Source organism: Rhea pennata, chromosome 13 (genome assembly GCF_028389875.1).
Source record: "Rhea pennata isolate bPtePen1 chromosome 13, bPtePen1.pri, whole genome shotgun sequence".
NCBI lineage: Eukaryota > Metazoa > Chordata > Aves > Rheiformes > Rheidae > Rhea > Rhea pennata.
Window position 1 is genome coordinate 19,815,049 of NC_084675.1, and position 24,388 is coordinate 19,839,436.

Sequence of the window (24,388 nt, forward strand, 5' to 3'; positions counted from 1 at the left end):
AGCAGAATCCTTACCTACTCCTCTAGAAAAACAAGTGGAAGTTGAGCATCTCAGTGGGGTTTTGTTTCTTTCATCAGTGCTCAAAGCTTCCTCCAGGCACACAAGGGTCATCCAGGCAGCTGGAAGGCAAGAATGCTTTTAAAACCACATGCTCTTTCATAAAATGAAAGCAAAATATCCTTTTCAGTGGCGAAATAAATAGACTCTCTTCAAAATATCAGAGTAATAATCTAGATAGCATTTTCAAGCTCCTCCAGGCAGATGCGCATAAGGATGCTGGTTATCTTAGCAGTGATATGCAAAGATGGGACACCCTATCTTGACATATATGAAGGGTTCATCTACTGGAAGTTGTATTACAGTTTGTCCCAGATGCAGCTGATTTTATTTTTATTTAAATCTCAATGTTTGAGGTTTTCTTTTGGCATAGCAAAACCTTTAGAATCTATTGGTGAATAAGAAAAAATGATAAGCGAAAAGTCTGAGGTGAGGGATTGACTGCATGAAGCTGCCAGCTGTTAGGATTTGCTACAGATGGAGGAAAAAAAATACTAAGGCAAATAATATGGATGGGTCTCTGCTTCTCCTTCCCCATCTTTGAAGGAGCAAGCAGCTTTTTTCCATACATCATCTTTGAACTTCAGTTGTAACGATTTTCACAATTAGAGATTTCACCAGAATTTTGCAAAAAGGTCTTGTGTTGTTAAATATCTTTGTAGAGTAGATTATAAAGAAGTGCCTAAGAGGAAGAAAATAAAAACAAGAAACAGATTGCTCAAGATAAGAGGACACTGTTTTTGGCTAAATGTCCAAATGGGATAGCTGTTTTCTGATTCTGTTTTACATGGTCATTTGAAAAGTTGCTGATTTATTGTATGATGCTGGAACAAAAGAAAACCAAACTGAAACTAGGGAAATCTCTATATGATACAAAATCTATCTGCATTTCAGGAGCTGTCAAAGTGAAAAATGAAACCACAAGTTTGGCCTTTAAAAATATTAATTTATTTTAAAGATGAAATGTAAAAGCACTGTGAAAGAAGTCACCTTATTTTTAGGAAGAAGCGGGCAAGGCTAAAATGTTATCATTCCTCCTAGGTCTCTGATGGCCCTTTCTTGACACCTTTAAATCTAGAAGAAGGATTGCAAGAATGTGTTTGTTGGTTGCAATCACCATAAATCCCTGAAGCATTTTTGTTTTGTTATTAATGAGGCAGTCCTCAAATGTACTAACCGGGATTTAAGGTATTATATTTTCAGTAGCCTTGTTTGTCAGCTTTTTTGAGTGATGTAGATTCAGTTCGGTGCTGACCTAGGGCAGTATTTCTGGATTGCAGCTGTGTTTCATTGACAGAAGAAAACACTAGCCATGAAGATGAAAAAAAATGCAAGTGGTGTATATTTGATTCAGATTGTCAATATGCAGCTTGTCTAATGCACAGTTTTTACTAAAAGCCTATTTTTATCTAAATAAGGCTTTAGAGGTCATCCTGCGTGTTTTAGACTGTTGGTTCTGTGTATGATCAGCTGATGAATTTACAGTCTTTATTCCAAAGCAAATAATACCATGAATGAATATTTCTGTACAATTTGAAATTATATCCTGATATTATTTCTTGCCAAAATATGTCAAATTTTCCTCATAAATTATATATCCTAGTTTCCTATAATTTGTTTTTTTTATTTTACATAATGCAAATGAAAATACAGCACAGACCTTCCCTGAGTAGTAATGAAAACAGGCAAAGAAAATGTCCACTAATGTCAAAAGACTGAAGGAGGTAATAAAACAGATGTGAAAAGTTTGCTGTCACAGCGGACCCGTTTTTAAAGAGCTCATTTACCATGGTTGTCATAAATAAATCCCAGTGCTTGAAACGGATATGAACAGCTTTCCGCTAAATTGCAGCTCTTGTCCTCCCAGACGATCAGAGAATAGTCCAACTGTTGGATCTTCTGTGTCGGGGCTGCTCGCGCTTCCCGAAGGACGCCCCGCAGCTCCCGAGGACGCGGCCGGGGGGCTGGATCCCCCCGGGGTGCAAACTGGTGCCATTTCATTGCTTCCAGTTAAGCTCTGCTTAAGATTGTATCAGCTGAGATGCTGATACTGAGTTCCTGCTGATTAATGCCTATTCTGTGATCTGTCCTCGCGGAACAGGCACGTTCAAAAGCAGTGATGAGCCAACTGTTCCCGGCTGGTTGTGCTCGTTGCGAGTGTGGCGTTACGTCCGATAGCTGCAGCGGATCTGCTCTGGTTTCGCGTTGGTTGGTGATGCCTAGCGGACTCTTGCTGTCTAACTGAAAGCCTGCCCCATTTGCAAATCTACCGGGGGGCGATGGGAATTGAATAAAGGTCTTGCAGGCCACGAGAAGGGTGCCTGCATTGCTCTTCAGAAATTCCTCCTTTCTCCTTTTTGAGAGCTTCCAGCACTGCTGTGTGTGTTCAGCCCTCGTTTGGCAGCTTGTAGATGGGTTTCTTCGTTCCCCTTCTTCATTTTGAATGGGAAGCATGGTAGCCGAGACAGTGTGATGGCAGGGCTGTCATACATTTGTAGGTGGATGAGATGCAGCTTTGCATAGCTTTTTATTGGAATAAGACAAAGGTAGCCAAACTGTGAGTATGAATAGCTACACGTGACAGTGGGAGGCGTACTTTGGTGGGTAGAAGCATTTTTGGTAATGTAGGAGTGCAGGTGATAGTCTTCCACACTGAAGAAGTGCACCATACTTTTGTGTTTAAGATTTGCTTCCTCTTTTGAATGATTGGAGCCTCAATTTTATTAATCTCAAGGCATGAGACAAAACCTTATTTGTCCAAGCTTTTCCTTCTTTGTTGAAGAAAGCAAAACACATCATGCCTGTAGGATGGCTCTAACTGATTGGTGAAATTCTCTCGTATTTCAAATATCTGTTATAAAGTGAAGAATGTGTAGTTATGTAGTTGTATAGGTATATGTCTTCTGCCCTAGGTTAAACATAAATGAAAAAATGAGCATGGTGTCCTGGGATGATTCAGTTTAGAAACTGTTATTGTTAGACCATGTTGGGACGTTCTGCACTGTATTTAACTTGGGCTCACAAACATGAGCACCACAGTAAGAACTCTTTTGGGGCTTTTTCCAATAGGTATTTCTCTTGGATCTAACAAGCGCAAGGCAACTAAGTGTCTTCAGATCAAGGCTTGCCATTTAATTTTGCCCTTATGCTGCCATTCACAATCTATGCTAACTGCCAAAGAGATTAAAGATAAATTTTCAGCATAAGAGGGCTAAGTTACAGCTTTTTTTTCCTTTGATTTTTTTTTAGATTAGCTCATAGCATGTATTGAACTTTCAAATTATTAATGTCTCCAAATTTGCCAACACAAAGTGCTGGGCTGAAGTTAACCTAATCATAAAACAGTGATTTTAGTAGTAAAACATACAATGTAATACTGTGATTACACCACATCAAAAAATATAATATGCTACTCAGTATCGTTCTCTTTGAAATGCTATCTATGATAATGTTTCATTTTTTCCAGTCATTTGTTTTTTTTCTTTTTATGCTCTCTCCTCCCACATGCCCCAAATTTGTGTTATTAAGCTGCTACCTCGGAGTGGCAGTGAATGAAAAGCTGCTCAATCGAGAGAGAGAAGAGCAGCCCCAAAGTAAAGGGCCTTTACAGTATAACCACTGGCACCACTGCAAACCGAGAGAAATAAAGCCTTTGGTTTGTCAGTTGGATTCATAAATACGACGACTGCTCTTTGTTTCTGCAATTTTCCTTGCAGCCAGTTTTAATATTTCAGCCAAGAGGAAGTTCAATATAGAAAGATATTACAATGAATATTTCCTGTTGTTTTATTTCCTAACACCATAACCAATGAGTCAAATAATCCATGGCTATTAAGCTTTCTATATAAATAATTGGAATGTATACAGAGCTACACAATAGCATGAATAATGTAGCTCTTTCCTCAGGCCTTCAAAGGTCGACACATACAGTATTTTTCAAGTAGGCATGCTGAGTCTTCAGTCCTGAGCTATCTAATATTAATATGTTCGTATGACTTCTTCAGAAAAAGTTGTATATCACTTGGCCATTGAGAAAATTATGGTCAACTTTACAAGTGGGTCTGAGAATTTCACTTTTCTTTTTCCTTTTTCTTTTTCCTTACATGGTGAAGCTCAGGCATTGTCTTCCAGATAAAAACATTAGATCAAAAAAAAAAAAAAATTGCATCCATCTGAACACTTACTAATCAGACTTCATGTGATCATCAGAGCCCTGTCACATCAAATAAGAGATAGCAATTAAATGGTAGAAACAAAGTACTTCCTAGAGGCTTAGAGGATTTAAAATTTGTCTCAGGAAATGAGCATATGAATGTTGAGTCCTTAGGAGATTTAATAAACAACACTCAAACCAAACTGTACATGCAAATATCCCTAAAGTTTATTGCCTTTAAAATTCAGTGGTAAATAATCCAATTAGAGACACTCATGAAGAAGCAGTAAGCAGTGGACCTGCCCTGAAACCATACCATTCCCGCTGCCTCCTCAAGCAATGGAACTTCTGTGTTGACTGAGACTCGCGGTACAGATTACAAAAATGTAAAAAAAGCGCGGATCTGCAGGCAGCCCGCCAAGCTGGTGGACAGCAGTAAGGCAAGGGCGCAGCGCTAGCAGCCTGTACGTCGGCCAGCTGGAGCGAGGACGCTGCGCGAGTCGCCGTAGAAATAGGAAGGAAGTCTTAAACTTCATCGTTTGTAAGTGTCAGAGAGGAAGCGGGGAGAGTTATGAACTAGGATCTGGGACCTTCTCAAACTCCTCCTAGGCCTACGAGCGATTCTCAGCGCGACCTCAGGCCTGTCCGTTTGTCGTTGCTCCTTTTACAATTACGAGTAAATTGTATTTCCTGGTAACTCAGTGCTTATCTATATGAGAAAATGAGCGAATGGAATAATATCACATGAATTTACAAGGCACTGGGTGCCTTATACTAGCACCTTGCAGTAGACACCTTCTGGATTTAGCTTCCCAGGTGTGACCGTAGGCATCCCACTGGGGATGATCCCATTGGGGTAATCAGTGCAGGTTGCAAGTTTCCTCTAAAGAGAGCACTATGATTGGAGATACTTTTATTAGCAGCCGATCACTTCTGACACTGGTGGCAAAAATGCTACCAATTACATTAAAAAAATAATAATAATCAAAGATACTGTAGTATTTATTTGAATCCCTGCAGAGGGACAGATAATTTTCTTCAGCGTAACAGTCCAATGCTATTCTGAAAACTTGTATCTCTGGTAAATGGGGTATCTCTAAGTAATCTCTAAGGACAGGATTTGATCCTCTGTGAGTGTAAGGTTGCTTTTGTAGGAGTTAAAGTCTATCTGATAGACATGGTCAGCTGCCTAATTTGAATATTCTTGGAGGAATCTTGCCTGTATAAACTTCAGGCTAAAATGCTTAAATTCCATGGAACTGTTTCTCAAAAGTATTGATTAAATGCAACATAGCTCTTCATTCTTCCAAGACTGGTCAGGGAGATGTTTTCTAATTTGCTGTCATTTAGAAAGCACTTTAAAAATTATAACTTCATGAGCTTTTGTGCTGTGGTATTTTTCTTAAAAGCAGTCCTTGCTTGAATATTTGTAGGAAAATTGTCCGTAGTGAATTACAAACCATGGACTAAATAATGAGGTTTTAGTATCTCTGTGTGCATACAGTTTAGTGGTCTACTAAGCAAGATGCCCACTACAGTGAGTGCTGCTTGGTACTGTTCTTCACCACCCGGAATCACTGCATGTTGAAAATGAGAATGTGTCAAATAAACCTCATGAGTATTATAAATCCATCTTACCATGGCTCCCTGGAAGTTAGCGGAGGCCAAGAACATTATCCTCTGACACCTCTTATGAGTCCTGGCTCACAAAACCCATTTTTCAGCAAGTGCACTGTCTTGTCCCAGCCGAAGCCCCGTTTGCATGGTAACGATCTTCTGGGTAGTAGCGCGAGTGGGTTACCACAGCCCCTGTTTCTTTTGCCCCGATATTGTGGGGCCCCACTGTTGTGCAAACTGCAGAGATAACTGTTTATTAAGGAGAGATTTTCTTTTTCCTGATCTTAATAGCTAAATTCATCTGCATTTCTAAATCCTGGCAAAGCGTAACACGCACGTCTGGGGACATGCTGTGCTCTGGGGCCCATTCAGACCTCATAGACCTTTTTTGACATGTTGTAAGTATGCTTATTAGTTGAGAATCATGCATTTCGTTCAGCACGTGCTCATCAAGCCTGCAGAAGCACAGACATTTTGGCTGCCATGGAGAGAGAACCTTGCTTGGTTTTGCCTCTTCTGCTGCTACTCCTCCTGACGGGAAGCATGGCTGAACCGTGTGAGTTGTTCATTCCCTGCCTTTGAAATGCTTTTGAAATTGGGATAGATGCAGAGAAGGCAAAGATGGGGGAAAGGGAGAACACTGGAGGGTAACTGAATACAGCCTTGAGAATCCATTGTCAGCCTTTGAATTCCTCGAGAAAAATAGATGCTAATTTTTTATTCCATATGTAATATAAATTTTATTTTACATTCTCATGAATAATTGCATTCCTGCTTCAATAAACAAGATGTTACCAGGGTTAGGATAATAAACATCTGATAAAGGCAGTCGTTTCTCAAGTGTCTTCTCCGTATGTTTATTAAACTAATTATTTTACTGCGTTTCTTCTAGTCTGCCTTCCAATCAGCGCTCTCTATTATAATGTTAAGTCAACCTTTTTTACCTCTGGAAATCTGTTAAACTTTGAGTGACCTACATAGGCTTTTAAAGCAGTAGAAAATTCAATACGATTTTGCATTTGTTTTTTGTGAATTTTAAATTTCTCTATTCCTTTTCTTCTTCTCTCAATAAAGTTTATGCAAATATTATTAAAATTTATAATGAGACTAATATTTGTTAATCTCAGTTCAAATAGTGGATTTATATTAAATCCTAGTTCCAAACATAAATGTTGTGAGAGAGAGAGAGAGAGAAGGGTATTGCTTGTAATACTTTCATTACCGTGCTATTCTTGTTAAGCTTGAATTGTCATTATAATTATACACCCTAATTTTTAGTATTCAGTATTAATTATATTCAAATCCCATTAGATTTACAGTTGCCATGCCCACTTTGATTTTCTTTTTAAAAAATGTTTTGAAGTAGTTTCAAGACATGAACCTGATTCTGTGACTCTGATTCATTTGTTGGTTTCAGTAGGATATTTGTGCATGTAGATTTGTTATATGACTGAGAGTGTTTTAGATTCCTTAAAGGTTGTGGAGCATTCCAGAATGACAGTTTCTGGAAACCTCTGATATGCAGAAACCCCAGGATTTAGATATTGATCTGACTCAGCTATCAAAAGTATCATTGATTCCATGAGCTGCTTGAAGGACATCCCTAACTGTGAATTGCAGGTTTTGTGCATTCCTCTGATTTGCATTCTAGACACAGAAAATGCTAATCTGTAGAGAACTGAAGAGGTGCATCGGTCGTTTATTTGGCATTATCACAAGTCTTTATGAGATGTGAGGCAGTAACACAAAATTACATTTATTTACACATATCTAAGTTGCGCTGCACTGGAAGGATCTTGACCCAGTTTGTTTCACACTGTTAAAAACTTTTGCCTTGCTTGTGGGCAGACTTGCTTATCAAAACGTTTAGAGAATGGCCCGAATTTATCCGTACTGTAGCTTGGTATCTGTCTTCTGCCATATGAGCTACGCTAAAGTGTCATGCTGGGGAATTCAGGGGTGTAGGGATCCGTTCAGACGTCCATGCTAGCCAGAGCCGGCCCTCAGGCATCCAGGAGCAAGCAGACACTGCGCGCACACCTCTCCAGAACAGGCGGATGGGGATTTGGCAGAGCTGGGCCCCAAAATGACCAGGTTAGGAGCGCATCATGGACACATGGAGCACAATATGCTGCTGGATGAGGAGCAAACTACTAATCCTTTACCTTCCTATCAAGGAAGGAGAGCGCAGGACAGGACTGTGCCTTAGAAAAGTGCTCCTCATGGTTAATTGAAGTATAGGAGTGCGTCTCAGATCTGTAGATAGAGCTACAATTTAGCACTCTTCAGCTTTGAAATATTTTTTTAATGTAGATACAAATGTCTCTTCCCCAGATCTTCAAGGGAGGCCACTATTCTTCCCTTTCTTTCCTCTCCCTGCTAGCCAGGCTTCCCATACCATTTTCTCCTTTGTTAATTTATTGCTTTTAGTCGACAAGAGCTGTCTGGACACAGCACTCAAGTTTGCACTTGGAGCACTTTATGGGCTTGCTCCATCCTTGTTGCCTGACTTCTGCTTGCTCCCGCATCCACTCAGACCATAATTCACAGATTCACCTCCCCGCTGTCTCCCCTCTGTCTAAAGCAGAGGCTTTAGGAGCCATTCACTTTCTTGCAGTGTGTTCCTCCTCGATACAAAATATTTATTTGACACAACTCTTTATTGCCTTTTTAATTCTGCAAATTGTCAATGGTCTTTTTCTTTTCAGTGTGTTTTGGGAGTCTTTATGAAAAGATGCTATGTATAAAATTGTATTGTAGAGCAATAGGTCTGCAGATAGCTTCTGATATTGGGTAGCATGAACAAGGAATATAATAACACAATTTTATAACATTAGTATAAAATATGTTCTGCAATTTTACCTCACTACAATATTATTTTTACTGGTTCCTTACCTCTTCCTAAATTCTTATTTTATATAGATACAAAAAGTTACAATAAAGGAATATTATGAAATATTAACTGTACATCTCATATTAAAGCGAGGACTTAGGACTTTTGCAAGTGAAATGTCCCGATTAAATTGATGCTTTTGTCTAGTAAGAATCTTAATCTTGTTTGGGGCTACTATTAGTTCATTTGTTGACCAGTTGTGTAAGCCACCGAGATGATGATGTCTCCTAGTAGGAGAATGTTATCCTTAAAACTACTTTGCTTGCTGCATGGGGGTGTTGAACTTGTTTCAAGAAGCAGTTAGAAGTTGATTTGCAGGTAACATGGAGAAGATAGGTTTGGAAAAATCAGTGTTGACATATGTGGTGGGATTCATCTCATTTAACTGTCTGTCTCGTTGGGCTAGCATCTTAGCTTGTCATCTGCAGTCAACAGAGAAGCAGGTAGTTTTCTAGACAGCACTATAACCTACCGGCTTTAAAGACTTATTTCACGATTAACGGAGTCCTACTCCGAGGACTGGAAGGCTGTGTATGTGCGGCAGTAATAGGAAAGACCTCAGGCAGCTGTGTGTTTCTGCTAGAGGAGGTGGTTACGTAGTCTGGCTTCCCACAGGACTGTGCGACCCAACCCTGCTGAAGCCAGAGACAGTTTTTCCATTAACTTCGTTGCTCTGTGGCTGAGGGGGATCACAACCCTCCTTGATCTGTCACATCCCAGAGCTCCTGGTAGAACACAGCCTCCACTGGGAAGACCAGGAGAACAGGTCCTAAGGAACCCACCATAAATGTTTTATGGTGATAATGTGTAGGAAAAGCAGGCAAAGTTAGCCAAATACTTTTTGAAAATGCTATTACTTAGACAAAGTTTCTGATGTGTACCGTGGCACTGAAGTGAAAAAAATATAATGTGCTGCTTTTAATGCAGAATTTCTTTTACTGAGATAAAGTCTTGAGTGGGATTTTTGGTCAGAAAATTATAATGCTAAGCATTCAATAGGAAATACAGCTGCTGTGTTGTATGGAAATGGAAATCAAATTAATTCCCATGTATTATTTCTTATTATTTAAGCAATATGTCCTACATTTTATGTTCAATTTCTGTCAGTATCCTGAATAATATGCTACTTTGCGAGATTTTCTATTTAACATAAGAGCTATGTGTTTATTTGATAGCAAAATCATTGAAGGGACAAAAATTCTTCTGTGTACGTGAACTTCCCACCTATACTTTTTTATGTTTACTTTCTATTGTTTTTCCCCTAGATCCTCACACTAAATTCATACTCTAAGTAGATTGTACCTTGGTGTGCTAATAAAACAAATGAATTAGAAATCCATTTTTTCTTTTATAGTGAATGTGAAAAATTCTTGATAAATGACTTATAAAAAGAAGCTGTGTACAATTCCAGTACAGAGACATAAACTTATAAGAGGAGCAACCTGTAGCAGATTAGCATCCGTTAGTGTTTATCAAAAGCAACCGTGATGTAGTGCATAAACCAGCACAGAAAAACAAGGCAGTGAAAGAGTATTAGAGACTGAGTCTGAAAATGAGAATAACAAAAATCTTGGCTTGCTTGCAAGAAAATAAAATCTGACTTTATGTTATTTTTTTGAGCTAACAGCTTTATTGGCAGGTGCTCTTAGAAGACATAAGTAGGATTATGAAAAGGTTAACAGAAGTAGAACTTACTAACCAAGACAGAAAGTAGGGGAGTACCAAAAAGGCATTTAATTATTTTTATCAGGAAAGAAAGCTGATAAAAAGATACTTAGGATTAAGTCAGAAAAGAATGAAATTAACTGGAAAAAATTTAAATGGAAAATTCTGTTGTTATGTCTTTCATCAGGAAGTGAATCCTATGGAGGAGTTGATTTTTCACCCCATAGCGTGATAAGCCTTTTTGTAAAACAGCAATAGTATAATTGAAATCCATTTTACATCGTTTTCCCTTGGATGATTTAGAATTAGATCAATTTATATTCTATGGGTATAACCCAATGAGAGTATAAATGCAGCCACTAGAATTGTTTTTGTCCATGGGCAAAGCTGGTATCATTTACTGATTCATTACACTCTCAGCAGGGTGCTTTATTTCAGAAGCTACCTGGAACTATTACTGGCACCAGAACACTAAACTAAACTAAAATTTGCATAAAAAATTAAACTTAGAGGGAAAATGATAATAGTGATTAAAACTAACATTTGATGACTCTGTTGATTAGAATACCATGTTTAAATAGTAAATGGTTCAAATGAACATGGACGTTTTTTTCCCTTCCAACTTAGAATGCACCTGTTTAACTACACGACTATGTACCTGATAATATGCCTGAAATAATAAGCAGTACTGCCATTAATATTTAACAATATAAACATCAGGCAAAGGTTGTGCAACTGGAATCATAGAATATGCCTTTTGCATTAAGGTACTAATTTTAGAAATAACCTCTGCCGCCTAGGCCCACTGATGTATGGTTGTCATAGCAAGTCAGTAATTGAGTTTTCTGGGCATTTTGACCACTGGTGCAAATTTGCAAAGCAGATTACACAGCAGAAACACAATTTCCATCCTGACCTTTATCACATTGCTTTCTGTTGTGGGAATTGGAATGTTTATGGAGGGAAATATAACCTAAGTGCACCTAATTTGTAAAAATGTGGTTTCTGACGTTAACCCAGTAAGCTTCATTTTGATTCATTTGATAACAGATTATGTAAAGACTTGGCATTAGGGAGGTTTCGTGAAACTTATTATCTTTTATTACCTAGGCAGAGAATATTGGTTTAGATGATTATAAATTGAAACTCCAGGAAAACTTTCATTTTCAGCTGCTGTGCAAAGATCCCCAAGAAATCTGCTTCGCAGTGATCAGTCACAGACCTTAGTGGACTAATAGCCTTGTTCAAATTCCTCAGAATACATGGGACCCTGGAATAAATATTTTAAGTTTTTGTGGATCCTAGAGATGCCCTTTGGGGCTAGGGAGAAAGCATCTACTTGAGTCATGGAGCAATGGCCTCTGCTGAAGGTACTGTCGGATAGTTTAACAGGTTGTCACCTGTTGAACCTGACTTGCCTGAAGATCCTGCTAGGATTTGATGTCCAATGAAAAGGTGTGGAAAGGCCATCTATGGACCTGTGCTGGTTGGCATGGCAAGTTAGATTAGCACAAGTATTGCAGGGACATCCAGGCAGACTGCAGTGGTATCAACTTACGGCAGGTTGTTTGATGGTAGCAAATCATGAAATAATCAGCATTAGGCTTCACTTAGTTTCCTGCAATGCTTTCCTTCAAAAATATGTGCTAATTAGTTGAGTCCCAGTGTTTAGAGGCCTATAGTGTCCAAATTTCAAGCCATGATATTGATGTGTGGCTTGAGACAAATTTAAGTTTGCTAGGAAAGGGAAGTGCCAGTTATTGATTTGGGTTGAATGGCTTCAAGTTTTACCCCTGCCTTGTTCAGACCCACTTCCTAATATATTAAGAAGATAAAGACCAGACTCAAAAAACTCAAGCTATTTTCTTCACCATTTTTTCCCTCCCTCTTTGGAGATGCCTTTCACGGTAGACTTTGTGAAAGGGAATTTTTAGCTTTCTGCACAGTTCAGGATCTTCCCTTGAAGCCTGCAGAAAATACTTCAATTCTTCTTGAACCCAATTCACATTTATGGAGTAGAAAATTCGAGTGCTGGTAAACATGCTTGACAGAGCCTTTTGTTTCTCTACTCAGCAAAGGATTCCTGTGTTTCAGGGCATCAGGTATAACATGTGTTTATCAACGAGATCACTGATAACCAACATTGGCTGCTATCCATGCGATTTAGGCAAGCAATTTGTTTCCTGTAAACAGAGGGGAATGCTGACCAGCTGCATGGTATTGCTATTGTGTCAAATGTTTATACCCTGCATTGATTTTTTTTTTTACCTTCTTTCTTTTTTGGCATGGGTTAAATGCTGAGAACGTCTCACACTGGTTTCCAGAATCTGTGTTGCACAAGTATAGGCGTGGACAGCCCGTTACCGTTGCTTGTGAGGAAGTTTTCTCTAATGCGATTGTGTATGCGACAAGGAAGGAACTGTTACCTTCACCCGCCCGTTTTGAGGAATTTTCGACATTTCCTCAAAGTGTGTGTTTTGGGATGGCTGGCTCTCGGGCTCCTGATGCCGTTTTTGAGTTGGAAGGCACTGTTTAGCTCTGCGTGGTTTTGAATGCAAATCTCTGAGAGCCTGCCAGCTTTGCAGGAGACAGTGCCTTGTGGTGGCCCTCGACAGCATATATGCGTGTTCATTCGTAAACATGGTAGTTTATAGCCAAAATAAACTCGTGCAGCCCATTTAAGGTCAGTGGAGCTGTGCTGATTTATCTGAGGATCTTTTCAGGCTTAATACTCATGGTTTGCTCATAATTTTCTCTCTCTCAAAGTTGCAGAACACCTTTGCCCATCTCTGTGTGCTGATCCTTATTATATGACCTTCCCACCCTTCTTATGCTTAGGGAATTCTCTTGGCACACACATTTTAATAGAGAGATACTTGCAAAGCTGTCTCTGCTGATAACTATGATAGGTTACTCTGCTGGAGAAACTTATCTCTCCTTTCATGCTTTTGGATTTAAACAGCCCTCATTTGTGGCTGTGGCAGGGACGAAGAATGATTCAATAATCAGCAACTAATAATTTATTAGAGCAACTTTGCCCTTCTTTCTCTTTGCAAATTGTCTGCAAACAGATTGCATAACTCTAGTGTGTTAATGGCTGAAAATTATTTGAACATTTTTCAGCGAATATCTTTTGGTCTGCAGATTATTTGAATTGCAAATTGGGACTGTTAAAATGAAGTATATAATTAACACTGTAAATAGAGCTGATTGGGTATTACAGGAGAACAGTTTTTACGGGAAAATATCGATTTGTCAAAATGAACACTTGTTACAGAAACATTCTGGTTTGGAAAAAAACCATTGCTGAAATAAATGTCTGCAGTCCAGAAGAGATTACGTATAAAATGACACAAAGTGTAATAGTTACGATAGCCACTTGCGAGGGTTTTAACGGAGGACTGGGGAGGAGGACGACTCCGCCACCCTCACTGTCAGACCGGTGACTTTTCCAATACTTCTACTTCTTTTTCTGTGGAAAAGTCTTTGGAATTATTTGCCTATCAGCATTGCTACAGTGTTCAATAGAAGAAATGTTAAGGCTTGAAAAGCATTAAGTACCAGGGAAACTGCTTCCCACCCGCTCCGTCAGTAGTTCCTATCTGTGTGCGGTTGAGTAGCGTGCGTAATGCACGGTGGTTTTTATCCAGCCTTGACAGTCCGAATATGAGCTCTGCTACATGTACAGACTGTAAGGACCAGAGGTAACACCACGGTTTCGACAGCCCCCTTTCAGCAACCTGGTGGCACTGTGTTAGAGGACCAAGGTAGCAGAAGGAAATATGAGGCATTTCATGTGCAGGAAGAGTTTATTGAATTGTTTTTTTTTTTTTTTTTTTTTTTTTTTTTTTTTTTTGGTACAGGCACCATAGAAGTCATTAAATTCTCTCCTGGGGACAAGTTGGCACTGGGGTGGTGCAGGAAACGGGAAGGTGCGTTGGGGCAGCGCGTGGCCTCGCGAAAAGCCAGCGCTGGGGAGAGTTGTGCCTGATGAGAAGGCTGCTCTGACCATAACGGGCTCCTGGGCCAAATCCTCCCAAAAAAGGGACCCACAGCTGTCTTAACCCCAGACTGTCCCCTCTGATGACCTGCCTCATCTTCAGTGGGGATGGCTGGGCCTGCAGGGAAGTTTTCGTGACCCGTAAACGGGAGCGTTTGCCTACATCGGCGCCTGTAGCTATAGACTATGAGGCATTTCTCTGCTTTTTATTCAGAGCTGGTACTGGGGAGTAGACGCTCGCTAGAGCTATCAGCTGCGGCTGACAGCAGGCTTAGGTGAGACGAGCGTGGCAGTCGTAGTCCTGACACCTTCAAGTATGTAATGATAAGGGAGTCACTGCACGGGCGAAAATGAGCCTGAGACGTTACATAATAATTGATGCTTTCACATCAGAATGAAAGCTTTCTGCAGCGCTTTTAATTAGGAGGAACAACTGAGCTTTGTTCTTGCAAAAACTAAAATTATATGCAGTGGTCCAGAAGGAAAGCTGAAATGTAGCTTGTGTAAAAAATAAAGAAAAAGAATAAATAGATTTAATAACCTGTTGGGGAGAGTATTTTCCCTGGGACATTGTGATTCTTATCCTCCACTGCTATTCAAATTTATTATAGTATTTTAGCGCTGTGGACATGGAAAGTGTTTTTTTTCCCCAAACCGAGAACATCCAGTGAGCAAATGTTGTAGATCAAAATGCCAGTCTGTTCCAAACAGATTATACTTAGGGAAATATCCTTCACTGGTAAAAATCCATGTAGAGATACTAACTTTAATGGTGTTATACCCTTTTACATAATTATGGATTTTGTTCAGAATATTGAATATTTGTTGTCTTCCCAGGACGTGCTGTTGTGGCAGAGCCTCGCTAGCAACAATAATTCAATTAGAAATCTCAGCCTAGATGGAGCTCCACTCATTGCTCTGTGCTGGAGATTGGCTATCCCTACCCAAAGAGAAATTCCCAGTTAGTAACAAATTCTCAGTGTAAGGATTCTCCCTTAAACGCAGTTAACGTCTACCCCAATGCTCTGGTGCTTGCATGTGACAGCTAAGGTAGGTGCAGGTTTGCTGCAGTAAACAAACAGGTTTTCTCTGCAGGGTTCTGATATTTCTCAAAAGAAATTCTGTCACCTCCTCGCGTTTGGCTGCCTTTCCAAAACTGATACACATCCAATTGCAACGCCAGAGCCAGATTTGCATATACATGATTTGGGTCAAAACGGCATCAAAAATTGTACATAAAGTTTTGGGAGCATACACATTCAGTGTCTCTATTTCCATGTAAAATAACACAAACGTATATCCATCCATATTGGGCCCATAGTTGATTACAGATTTCCTTTTGGTAGGAGACAAATACCTCTGGCCTTAGATCCAGGAAACTGTTTGTCAAGCACTTTGAAACTTTTTTTTAGCAGCAGCTGAAGGAGAAACCTTAGTCTTCCCCTTGCTTCCAGATATACCTATGAACTCTATTTCTCTTGCGGGTAGTAGATAGGAATTGATTTTCTTCATAACAAAAGTACCTCATTACAGTGATTAAACTGGAGGCCTTCCGTTATGATATAAAAAATTGAAAATTGGTGAGCTAAAGAGGATCTGTATTACAAAGTTGTTTTGATTTTTGTATTTATCAAGCTGTAATTCAAACTCTGAATACAAAGGCTCTGTCTGTTGCCCTTTTATGCAGCAGCAATTGGCATTTAAAATAAATGCTGATATTATAATTATAAAAGCATTATGCCTTTTAGAGCTTTTAATAGTCACATTGCTTCATTTTTTTATTCTACGTTTGTCAAAATCTTGACAACTCTGGAGCAGTGCTAGATTGTATGTTGATATTGTTACTCAACAAGAAGATTGATTATGTCTTAATAAGATGTATTCAGTCCATACTACACAGTTATCATCTGAAATGAGTGAAAGCGTTTATTTAGCATGAACTGAAATTATTTAAATCCTAAGAACTTTTCTTTCTGGTTAACATTATATTATAAAGGTGTTAGTAGCAAACATGATGCTGTTGCATACTACTAATATATTAACATGTATGAATACATAGTTTATAAATAGAATTATGAATAAATGTATTGGTGCGTGGTTTTAGAAATTACTACTAAATAGCCACAAAACAGTACTCAACTCTGTTGGCAGTAAGTATTAGCATAGCCTGAAAGGGTACTTAAAGCCCTGACAAGAGTTTTGAACCATCTGTACAGTGCTTGCTTCCCAGCCAGTGTTTGTTTTGATTTCAGGATCTGTGAGTACCGTCTGCGAATTCAGGGATTTCTCATCTCTCTGGGTTTTTAGGTGAAGGACTGCAGCACCAAACCAGGGCCGAGGTGCTGGGCTGCTAAGCGCACCTTGCTCTGGAAATGTGATTTGTAGACTCCTTACAATGAAAGGAGAGCCTTGGGAGAAGAACGGAGGAAGTAAAAGCCAAAAGTAGCCTAAAATTCTGATCCTGGTCCGTCTCCACATGGTACAAAGAAGATTAAGCCTTGATCCAAATTCTTTTTAGTCTGGATTCTGCTCTGCAGACAGATTTTCAAATGTCTGATAGCGTGTCAAAGGACATGAAATAATGTCCTTTTTCATTTTCTGAAAATAACTAGGTAGTTATATTAGAAAACTAGAAAGCATCATTTTAGTAAATACGTAGTCCGTGTATGATATCCAGGTTACTCTAACGGTGAGCAGGACTCCAGTTTTCAGCCGGAGTGGAGTGCTGTTCATGCATGTGCAGTCTATGTGCCAGCTTCCTAGATTGGTGCATTTTGGTCACAACCAGTTCAGGTGCCAGTGGCAAAAAGAGGTCTTTGTTACAAGAGGTTTCTCATTCTCTTCTTTCTTGTGACTCTGCATTGTTTATTTGACTTTCTTTTATATTCAAACAAAATATCTGACCAAAATTTTTGAACTTCAGAAGTTTAGCATTTCATTCTATACTAGGGACCTAAATAAATGTCTTGATTTTCAGACATGCTGAGTCTACAGCCCCTTTCAGGAGAGTGCAAGGCTGTGAATGAATTCACTGGTTCACAGTCAGTTCTGCTCAATTTAGGTGTTTAACTTCAGGAGATTGAAAAATTTGATGTGTCTGTTCTGGATGATGTTCAATGGCAAACTATACCTTTTTCATACCTTCTCCCACACCCAGATATAAAGTTGCTGTGCCCACAGAGTCTAGATAAGCAGCTAATCATTCATTGCTTGGATATGCTTCTTTAATACAGTGCCAGAGCTTGATTTCTGTTCCTCTCTCTGATGCTAATTTTTCTGATCTTCTTGAGGCCATTAAGACCTTCAGCCAGCTTCAGTCATCCACTGAGGCACTTATGCTGGAGGGCCTTGTGCTCCCTAATTCATCACTGGAGAGAAGTATGGAAATGGCTTCTCCCTCTTGAATCCATGGGCAACATTTGGTGTGAATGGTTCAAAAGGTGGACACTTCAGTTGAGTAACTAAAGATAGGTGGAAAGAAGCCAGGCCTTAGTGAAACCATCAGGTCCCAGAATTGCTGCACTTCCTTGCTAGATAAATAAACAAGCAGAGCTACACGGGGTCACACTGCCAAAGATTTTGCACACCTGAAGTTGCAGGGATTTGCAGAAATTCGAGGGTCATGTACATAAGTGACAATTCAGAAACCGGGCATGCTTGAAAATACTAATGGTCACCTGAGGGCGCTCAGCCTTGGGTGTAATCCTGCAAATAGTTCTGCCTGGAGCCTTCTTTCGATTCTGTGTCCGCTGTCCTGAGGACGGGGTCAGCTCCACCTGGGTTTAAATGGCAGGGTGAATGACGCAGACTGGACGTTCAGCTGCTGAAATCATCTGATCTCCCTCTCGGCGGCAGGCGAACTTTGCGGAGAGTTGCTGCATGTTTATGGATCGATGGGATAGCTAGTTGGAGAAGGAAAAGGGGGAGCCTTAAACCTATCTTAGGGTCCCACTAGCAGCATAATTGCTGCTGGTGTCTGAGCGCTGTTCTGCTGCTAAACTAACAGCGCTAGAAATGCGAGAAAAGCTAAAAAATGCCTTTCATGCAATTTCCTCATGTAAAGAGAGCATCTGATGGGAACACGGCTCTTCGCGCGGGTTGGGAGATGTTAGGAGTTGCTTTCTCTCGCAGAGCAAATATTTGGCGACAGAAGTAGATGTAGCAAGTGCTGCCTGGCAGCAAAGTGTGAAGTGTTCATAATGCTATGAAATACTACTCAAAATTCAATGTTTTTCACATTCCATTGCAAACTTAAACACTGGGCTCCTGTCACAGAAATTTCTGCTGCAGCAGACACAATTTCTAGTATAAATGGGCTTTCGTTCAATAGAAAATGGGACAGTTTTCAAAGGAAGAGAAAAGGCCAAGTTATGAGTAAAAATTGGGCTTTTTTCAGCAGAGGTTTGCAAACATGAAGTGATAAACAACTTTGCAAGTTTTCTATGCAACAATAACAACTTCTTAATGAAAATAATGAAAAATTTACATTTATAGGAAGGGAGAAAGGCTCTATACAGATTTTAATACATTAAAAACATTTTAGAAAAGAAATATATGAAAACTACAAATTTTGTTCAGCTTTATAATCTAAATTGGGGTTGGAGACATGTCAGCAATGTTTTTTTGCCTATGTTTATATTATGATATGAGCCAAGGTCCTCTTATGGGTTTACTGTCTTCTGAGGTGAGTTTCGTGGAATAATGTAAGAATTAAGGATTTCTTAGGAATCTCTAAGTGACAGTGGCATCCAATTTTCTAGTAGCCCATGTATTTTTAGAACTAAGTATATGTTCTGGCTTGACCTGGCAATTTTGCTTGCAATCATATTGCTTTGTATTAGGTGATTTGATCAGTAATTGGTCTCATTGCTTTGGTCTCAGGCTAGAAATGCTTCAGGATCTAAGCAGTAAAGATTGGTACCTTCTTAGACATGCTCCAGGGAAGGTGTTGTGATGTCCCCAGGGAGATGCACGGTGTACCATTTGGTGAAAGCTTTCAGATTAATTAGCTACATAGCAGCTTGTGTGGCCCAAGAGTTTGCTTTGTTAAGCCAGAGATGAAAAATAAATCTTTCTCAAATTTTAAATGGCATGAGGTTTATTGCTATGGGATAACCCTACCCTAGCCTCCTTGATTCTGCTTTACAATGCAGTTTATGGGTGGCAGATGGAGATTACTGTGTTGCTATATGGAATTTCACACCAGTTGTCTCCCTGAATTTTAATTCTCCCGGAAAGTGTTAGATGAAGGACATGGGACGAGTGATCTCAGAGCTGCGCAGCCTTGATTCTCATGTGTGCGGTTGGCTGGTAGAGCGGGTTGGAGATTAAAAAGGCTAACTGGCAGTGTGCTTTTCCAAACGGACCCTTTCTACCTGCAGGACCGTAACCACTCTTTCGGGCTCCAGCGTGTAGCTTTGCCCCTCATATCCAGGCTTATTTTCAAGGAAGTTTTGAAAAACCACTCCGGAGCACATGCAATATTCTTACCGTGTATCTTTAAAGGTGACCGCAGCACTTTCCCATCTGTGTCCTCCAACGACAATGCAGCACATATGGTCCTCAGGCAGATGGTTCCATATGAGACAGTCATACAAATGGGGAAGAAAATCATTTTAATTAGGCGCCTGGTCTTGTCTGCAGTGAAGTCCATGTCAGAATTCTCCAGGAGCTGCGTGGGAGCTGGTTCTGATGCTGCTAAGAACTCCCTCCGATGGCCTGTGTTAATACCGAGTTGTCCGGTGGGCCACCAGATGTGCGTCCGTGTCTGATGCGAGAGAAGCGAATTACCGCTGCAGTAGCATTGCCACTGCAGAGCTGCGGCCCCAATTTGTTTTCTCTGAAGTCGTGGCTGTCATTACGGGGAGGGAAACTGAGAATGGCTTAAGCTACAGACCTGTGCGGTTGGTGCTGTCTGGCTCTACAGTAGGTAGGCAGTCAGATAAGTGATGATGCTCGTGACACGGAAGTTGGATATATCGATGTAAACCATTAACGTTACATTAGTGTGTAAAGTACACAGGCTGCGTAGAATGACTGGGTCAGCTGTTGCCCATTTTCCCATTTCTAGAAACTGTTTTCTTGTTTCTTACAGTGAAGCAAACTTGAATTACCATTCTAAATGCTAATAGGCAGAATGCATGAGATTTAGAAAAATAAAATGAATTTATATGTAGATTGTGACATTAGTATTTAATTATGTACCCATCATAGCACTGATGAGGCATGCAGCTAAATATTGGTGCACTGAAGTGAAAGCATATCCTTAAAGAGTAGGTATATTTTACTTTCTTCCCTCTTCCCTAATCTGTTTAAATAACAGGATTGATTATAGACTGTTTACCAGTTTTCACCCATTATTCCTTTCTTCATGCTGTATGCCAACTCAGGTTTGTGTCATAGCAAGTGAAGCTCAGAGGAAAGCTGTGTTTCTCCTTTGTAAGGCACTAAATATGATCCTGGATCTGTTTTTGTACTATATTTTCTCAGCTCCAATTAAGTTTTAGGGGTTTGTTTATTATTTTAATGTAAAGTAAAAGAAGTATGTAATTTGGTTGCACTTTTTTAACCTTTCCTTTTCTGTCATTTTTTCAGACTATGGAAAACCCCAAATATGAGCTGGTAATAGAAGCTAAGGACATGGGTGGCCTTGATGTGGGTTTAACTGGGACAGCGACTGCCACTATTCTTATTGATGACAAAAATGACCATCCACCAGAATTCACCAAGAAGGAGGTGAGAATTTGCCATCTGTATTCTACAAAATGTTACATGGAGCTGTGCTTGGCTTGTTTCTGAACATAAAAATATCTCTTAGTAGAAGAAAAGTAAACCTAGAGACAGCACTGGTGGGGATTATTTCTTTTTAGCAAAAGATACATTAATTTGAAAAGCTTTAATCAAAAATGCACCTTTTTTTTTTTTCTCTCTCATACAAATAATGTTGTAGAACCAAATGTAGCTTACATTAACCTCAGTGGGTGAACACTGAGAAGGAGAGCACTCCAGCAGAGCACAGGGAGTCCCCCACCCCGGACCATATGCAGGTTGAGTTTCAGCTCTGTTCCTGACCCCACACCTCCCTCGTAGCTCTCTGGACTGAGCCGGACACCAGAGCCTCTCCAGCTCCAAGGCCCTAATTTGTCAAACTGTAACCTTGCCCTGCTGTGAAGCTTGTTTCAGCTCTTCAGACCAGCCCCAAGATCTCTAATGTTCTTTAGCATCTTTAGCATCTGTCCACATCACATGTATCTTTTTAGCTCAATGTGATGGGCTTTCTCTGAGTTGCACCTTTCTTTTACATTAATAGATTTATACATATCATTTCCACCACAGGGTGCAACCACAAGGTAAAAATTTATGTCGAGGGGATATTACTGAGAGGTTGGCTAGTAGGATGAAGATCTGTAAATTATTTCTGCTAGTGGGAACTTTCTCCCTTTGCTCCTGAAGGGGGAAATAGAGAGTTTTCCTCCTGTCTGCATTCTCGCTAAGGGCTTTTGATGATAGGGAGCATGGATGAAAGCAACATGTTTTGTCATATCTTCAGTACTTCACCTATGAGACAGCTAGTGTTACAGTTCTATAATGAAAACTGTAGTCCAAAAAGCTTCAAATTTCACCTACAGGTGAAGTTTGCAAGGAAAGTTTTTGCCCTGCAAGATGAATTTCATTGAATGACGCTGAAAAGCCTGGGAAAAAAAATGAAACTCAAACAAAAGATGTTCACTGCCCACAGGAGAATGTAGTACTGCTGCAGCAAAGTTTCTGGTTTCAGGCAAAACATCTACCAAATTTCCAGCTCTTCCCACACTACTCCTTTCCCTCCTCTCCGTTTGTTATTAGTCTGGGGTTTTTGCCCTAGGCATCTGGAGAGAATTAAAGACTAGCGAGAGTTTTACCTAATAACAGCTGCATTTGGATTTTGCTATAAAATTTTTCTGAAGCTCTGCAGTTTTAAGGAATATTCCCAAAAGGTGAGAAGTAAGCACTGGGGATGCTGATTTTAAGGTAATTTTAGAAGAAGAAAATGGAAGCCTATTGTTATAAAATCTTGTTTTTCTCCTTTGGGTATGTTTTTTCTTTTCTTTGTGTGTGCGTGTGTGTGTATATATATATATATATATATATATATATATATATATTCCTGGCTTAATTTTAGCCGTTTGACAACAGATTATTTTGAAACAAATTACTGCAATTTAACTGAAATAATTACACCTTTTATAAATGCAAATTAGATAACCAGATTAAAAAAAGAATGGAAGAGGATTAAAAAAAGCAAAAAGAATAAGAAATAAGAAACAATGGCAATTTTGCCAACAGGAATAAGAGTTTTTGCTAATCAGAGACAATAACTGTAATTATTTTCAGCAAAATTCTTTGGCCAAGAGCGTTTCAGTCACCTGAAAAGTAATGTGAAGAGCCTGATCCAAACCTTTCAAGTAAATAAGCAATAACTAAGTGGCTTTGATGCAGCTTTTAATTCCCTTTGAATTGGCCTTTAGGTCAGGCCCCTAATGTTTTGAGAGCTATTTCCTGAGAACTAATAGTTGAAATACGTATAAAACATTATTTTAGACTTCTGGAACATAATTAACAATACTTAAGGACAAGTCAATTTATTTAGAAGCAGGAAGTAGTTGTATTCATCATCATTAATAGTGATTCATGCCATTCAGAGTACTGCATACCTGAATTTGCACACTTTCCTTGAGATTTCTCCTTTTGTAGAAATCTATTCTAATCATACATCCTGTTTGCCTTAATGGTTTTCTCTGGTAATTTGGGCTATCCTGCTAGAAAACCTGGGGGCTTGCTTAGATCCAAAATCCACTGTCAGACAGTATCTATTTCTGGAGAAATTCAAAACCACTTATGGATTCAGCTCAGTCAATGCTGGTGAAAGGTACTGTCTGCTCCTGGAAATCTGGTGATTTCAGTGTAGAAATACAATAGTATTATTATAGCTGTCTTTGAAAAGTCTGATCTTACCTGTCTTTCTTACACTCTATATAACCTACATATTTTCCTATTTATACTTACCTTTTTTTTTTTTTTTTTTTTTTTTTTTTTTTTTTTAATACATCATGACATGGTTTTGGACCTTTCACTACAATTCAGAGATGTTATTCAGAAATCTTCTCCTTGTCTTATTAAATGATATGCTTATTCTGTGCATAAAGCAGAAGTCAGTCTTCAGAGGTATGGTATCAGGCCTCCTTACAAAGATTGTGTGTGCTCCATTTAAAATATGTAGTTTGGGGAGATGGAGAACATCTATTCATAAAGCTAACGCCATTTTCTTTGCTTAAAGTACCTAGTTGTTTTATTTAAATATCATTCTGTGTGTGTGTGTTTGTGTGTTTATATTATATATATGCACACACAGATGTATATGCACATACGCACACCACCCCCCCCCCCCAAACACATATATATATTTAAATACCAGAGCAATACTGTTGATTTGAAGAAGACTTGAAAGAAAAGACATGTTTTACAGGATACATTCTGAAGTAGCAATCAAATACAGTAGATCTGAAGGTTTGATTTCAGGGTGCTTCTTTTACCTACTTTGGGAGTGGGTGCTTTTGTATTGAGTTCTTTTAGAATTGATGAGTTCCCCCCCCATCTTCCTTCTCTTTAAAGATATTTTCTAGTAGTGCAATTTTCTCTTTTATGAAAGAAATGCATATTTACTAGCTTGTGTTTTCTTCTGACAGCATAATTTCTATCTAAAATAGCTCTGCCTTTATTTGTCATTTGCAGCTGATGTAGCTTGGTTAAGCCAAGTTTTTAACGTGTTCTCTTTGTATGTAAACACAGCAGCCGACTTTGTTCCTGATCTGACACGATGAAAGCCAATTGAGTGTGTGCGACCTGGGTTCAGTTCTAAATATTGCTCCACCATCACTTAACCAAAAGTCTGGGCACTCTGTTGGTACAACGCTGGGTACCCCAGGGTGTGTGCTAAATGGTGTTTTGTAGAGTATGTCTTAAC

At 39.4% G+C, this 24,388-nt stretch overlaps 1 protein-coding gene across 2 annotated transcripts in view; it reads left to right on the plus strand.

Annotated features, from left to right (window-relative positions):
• The window catches only part of CDH13 (cadherin 13), a 480,777-nt gene that overhangs the window by 365,613 nt on the left and 90,776 nt on the right, over positions 1-24,388 (plus strand). For both annotated transcript variants that reach the window (XM_062586341.1, XM_062586342.1), the window contains exon 8: positions 20,980-21,120. In XM_062586341.1, coding sequence (XP_062442325.1) covers positions 20,980-21,120 — 141 coding nt within the window. The remainder of the gene's footprint in view (positions 1-20,979; positions 21,121-24,388) is intronic.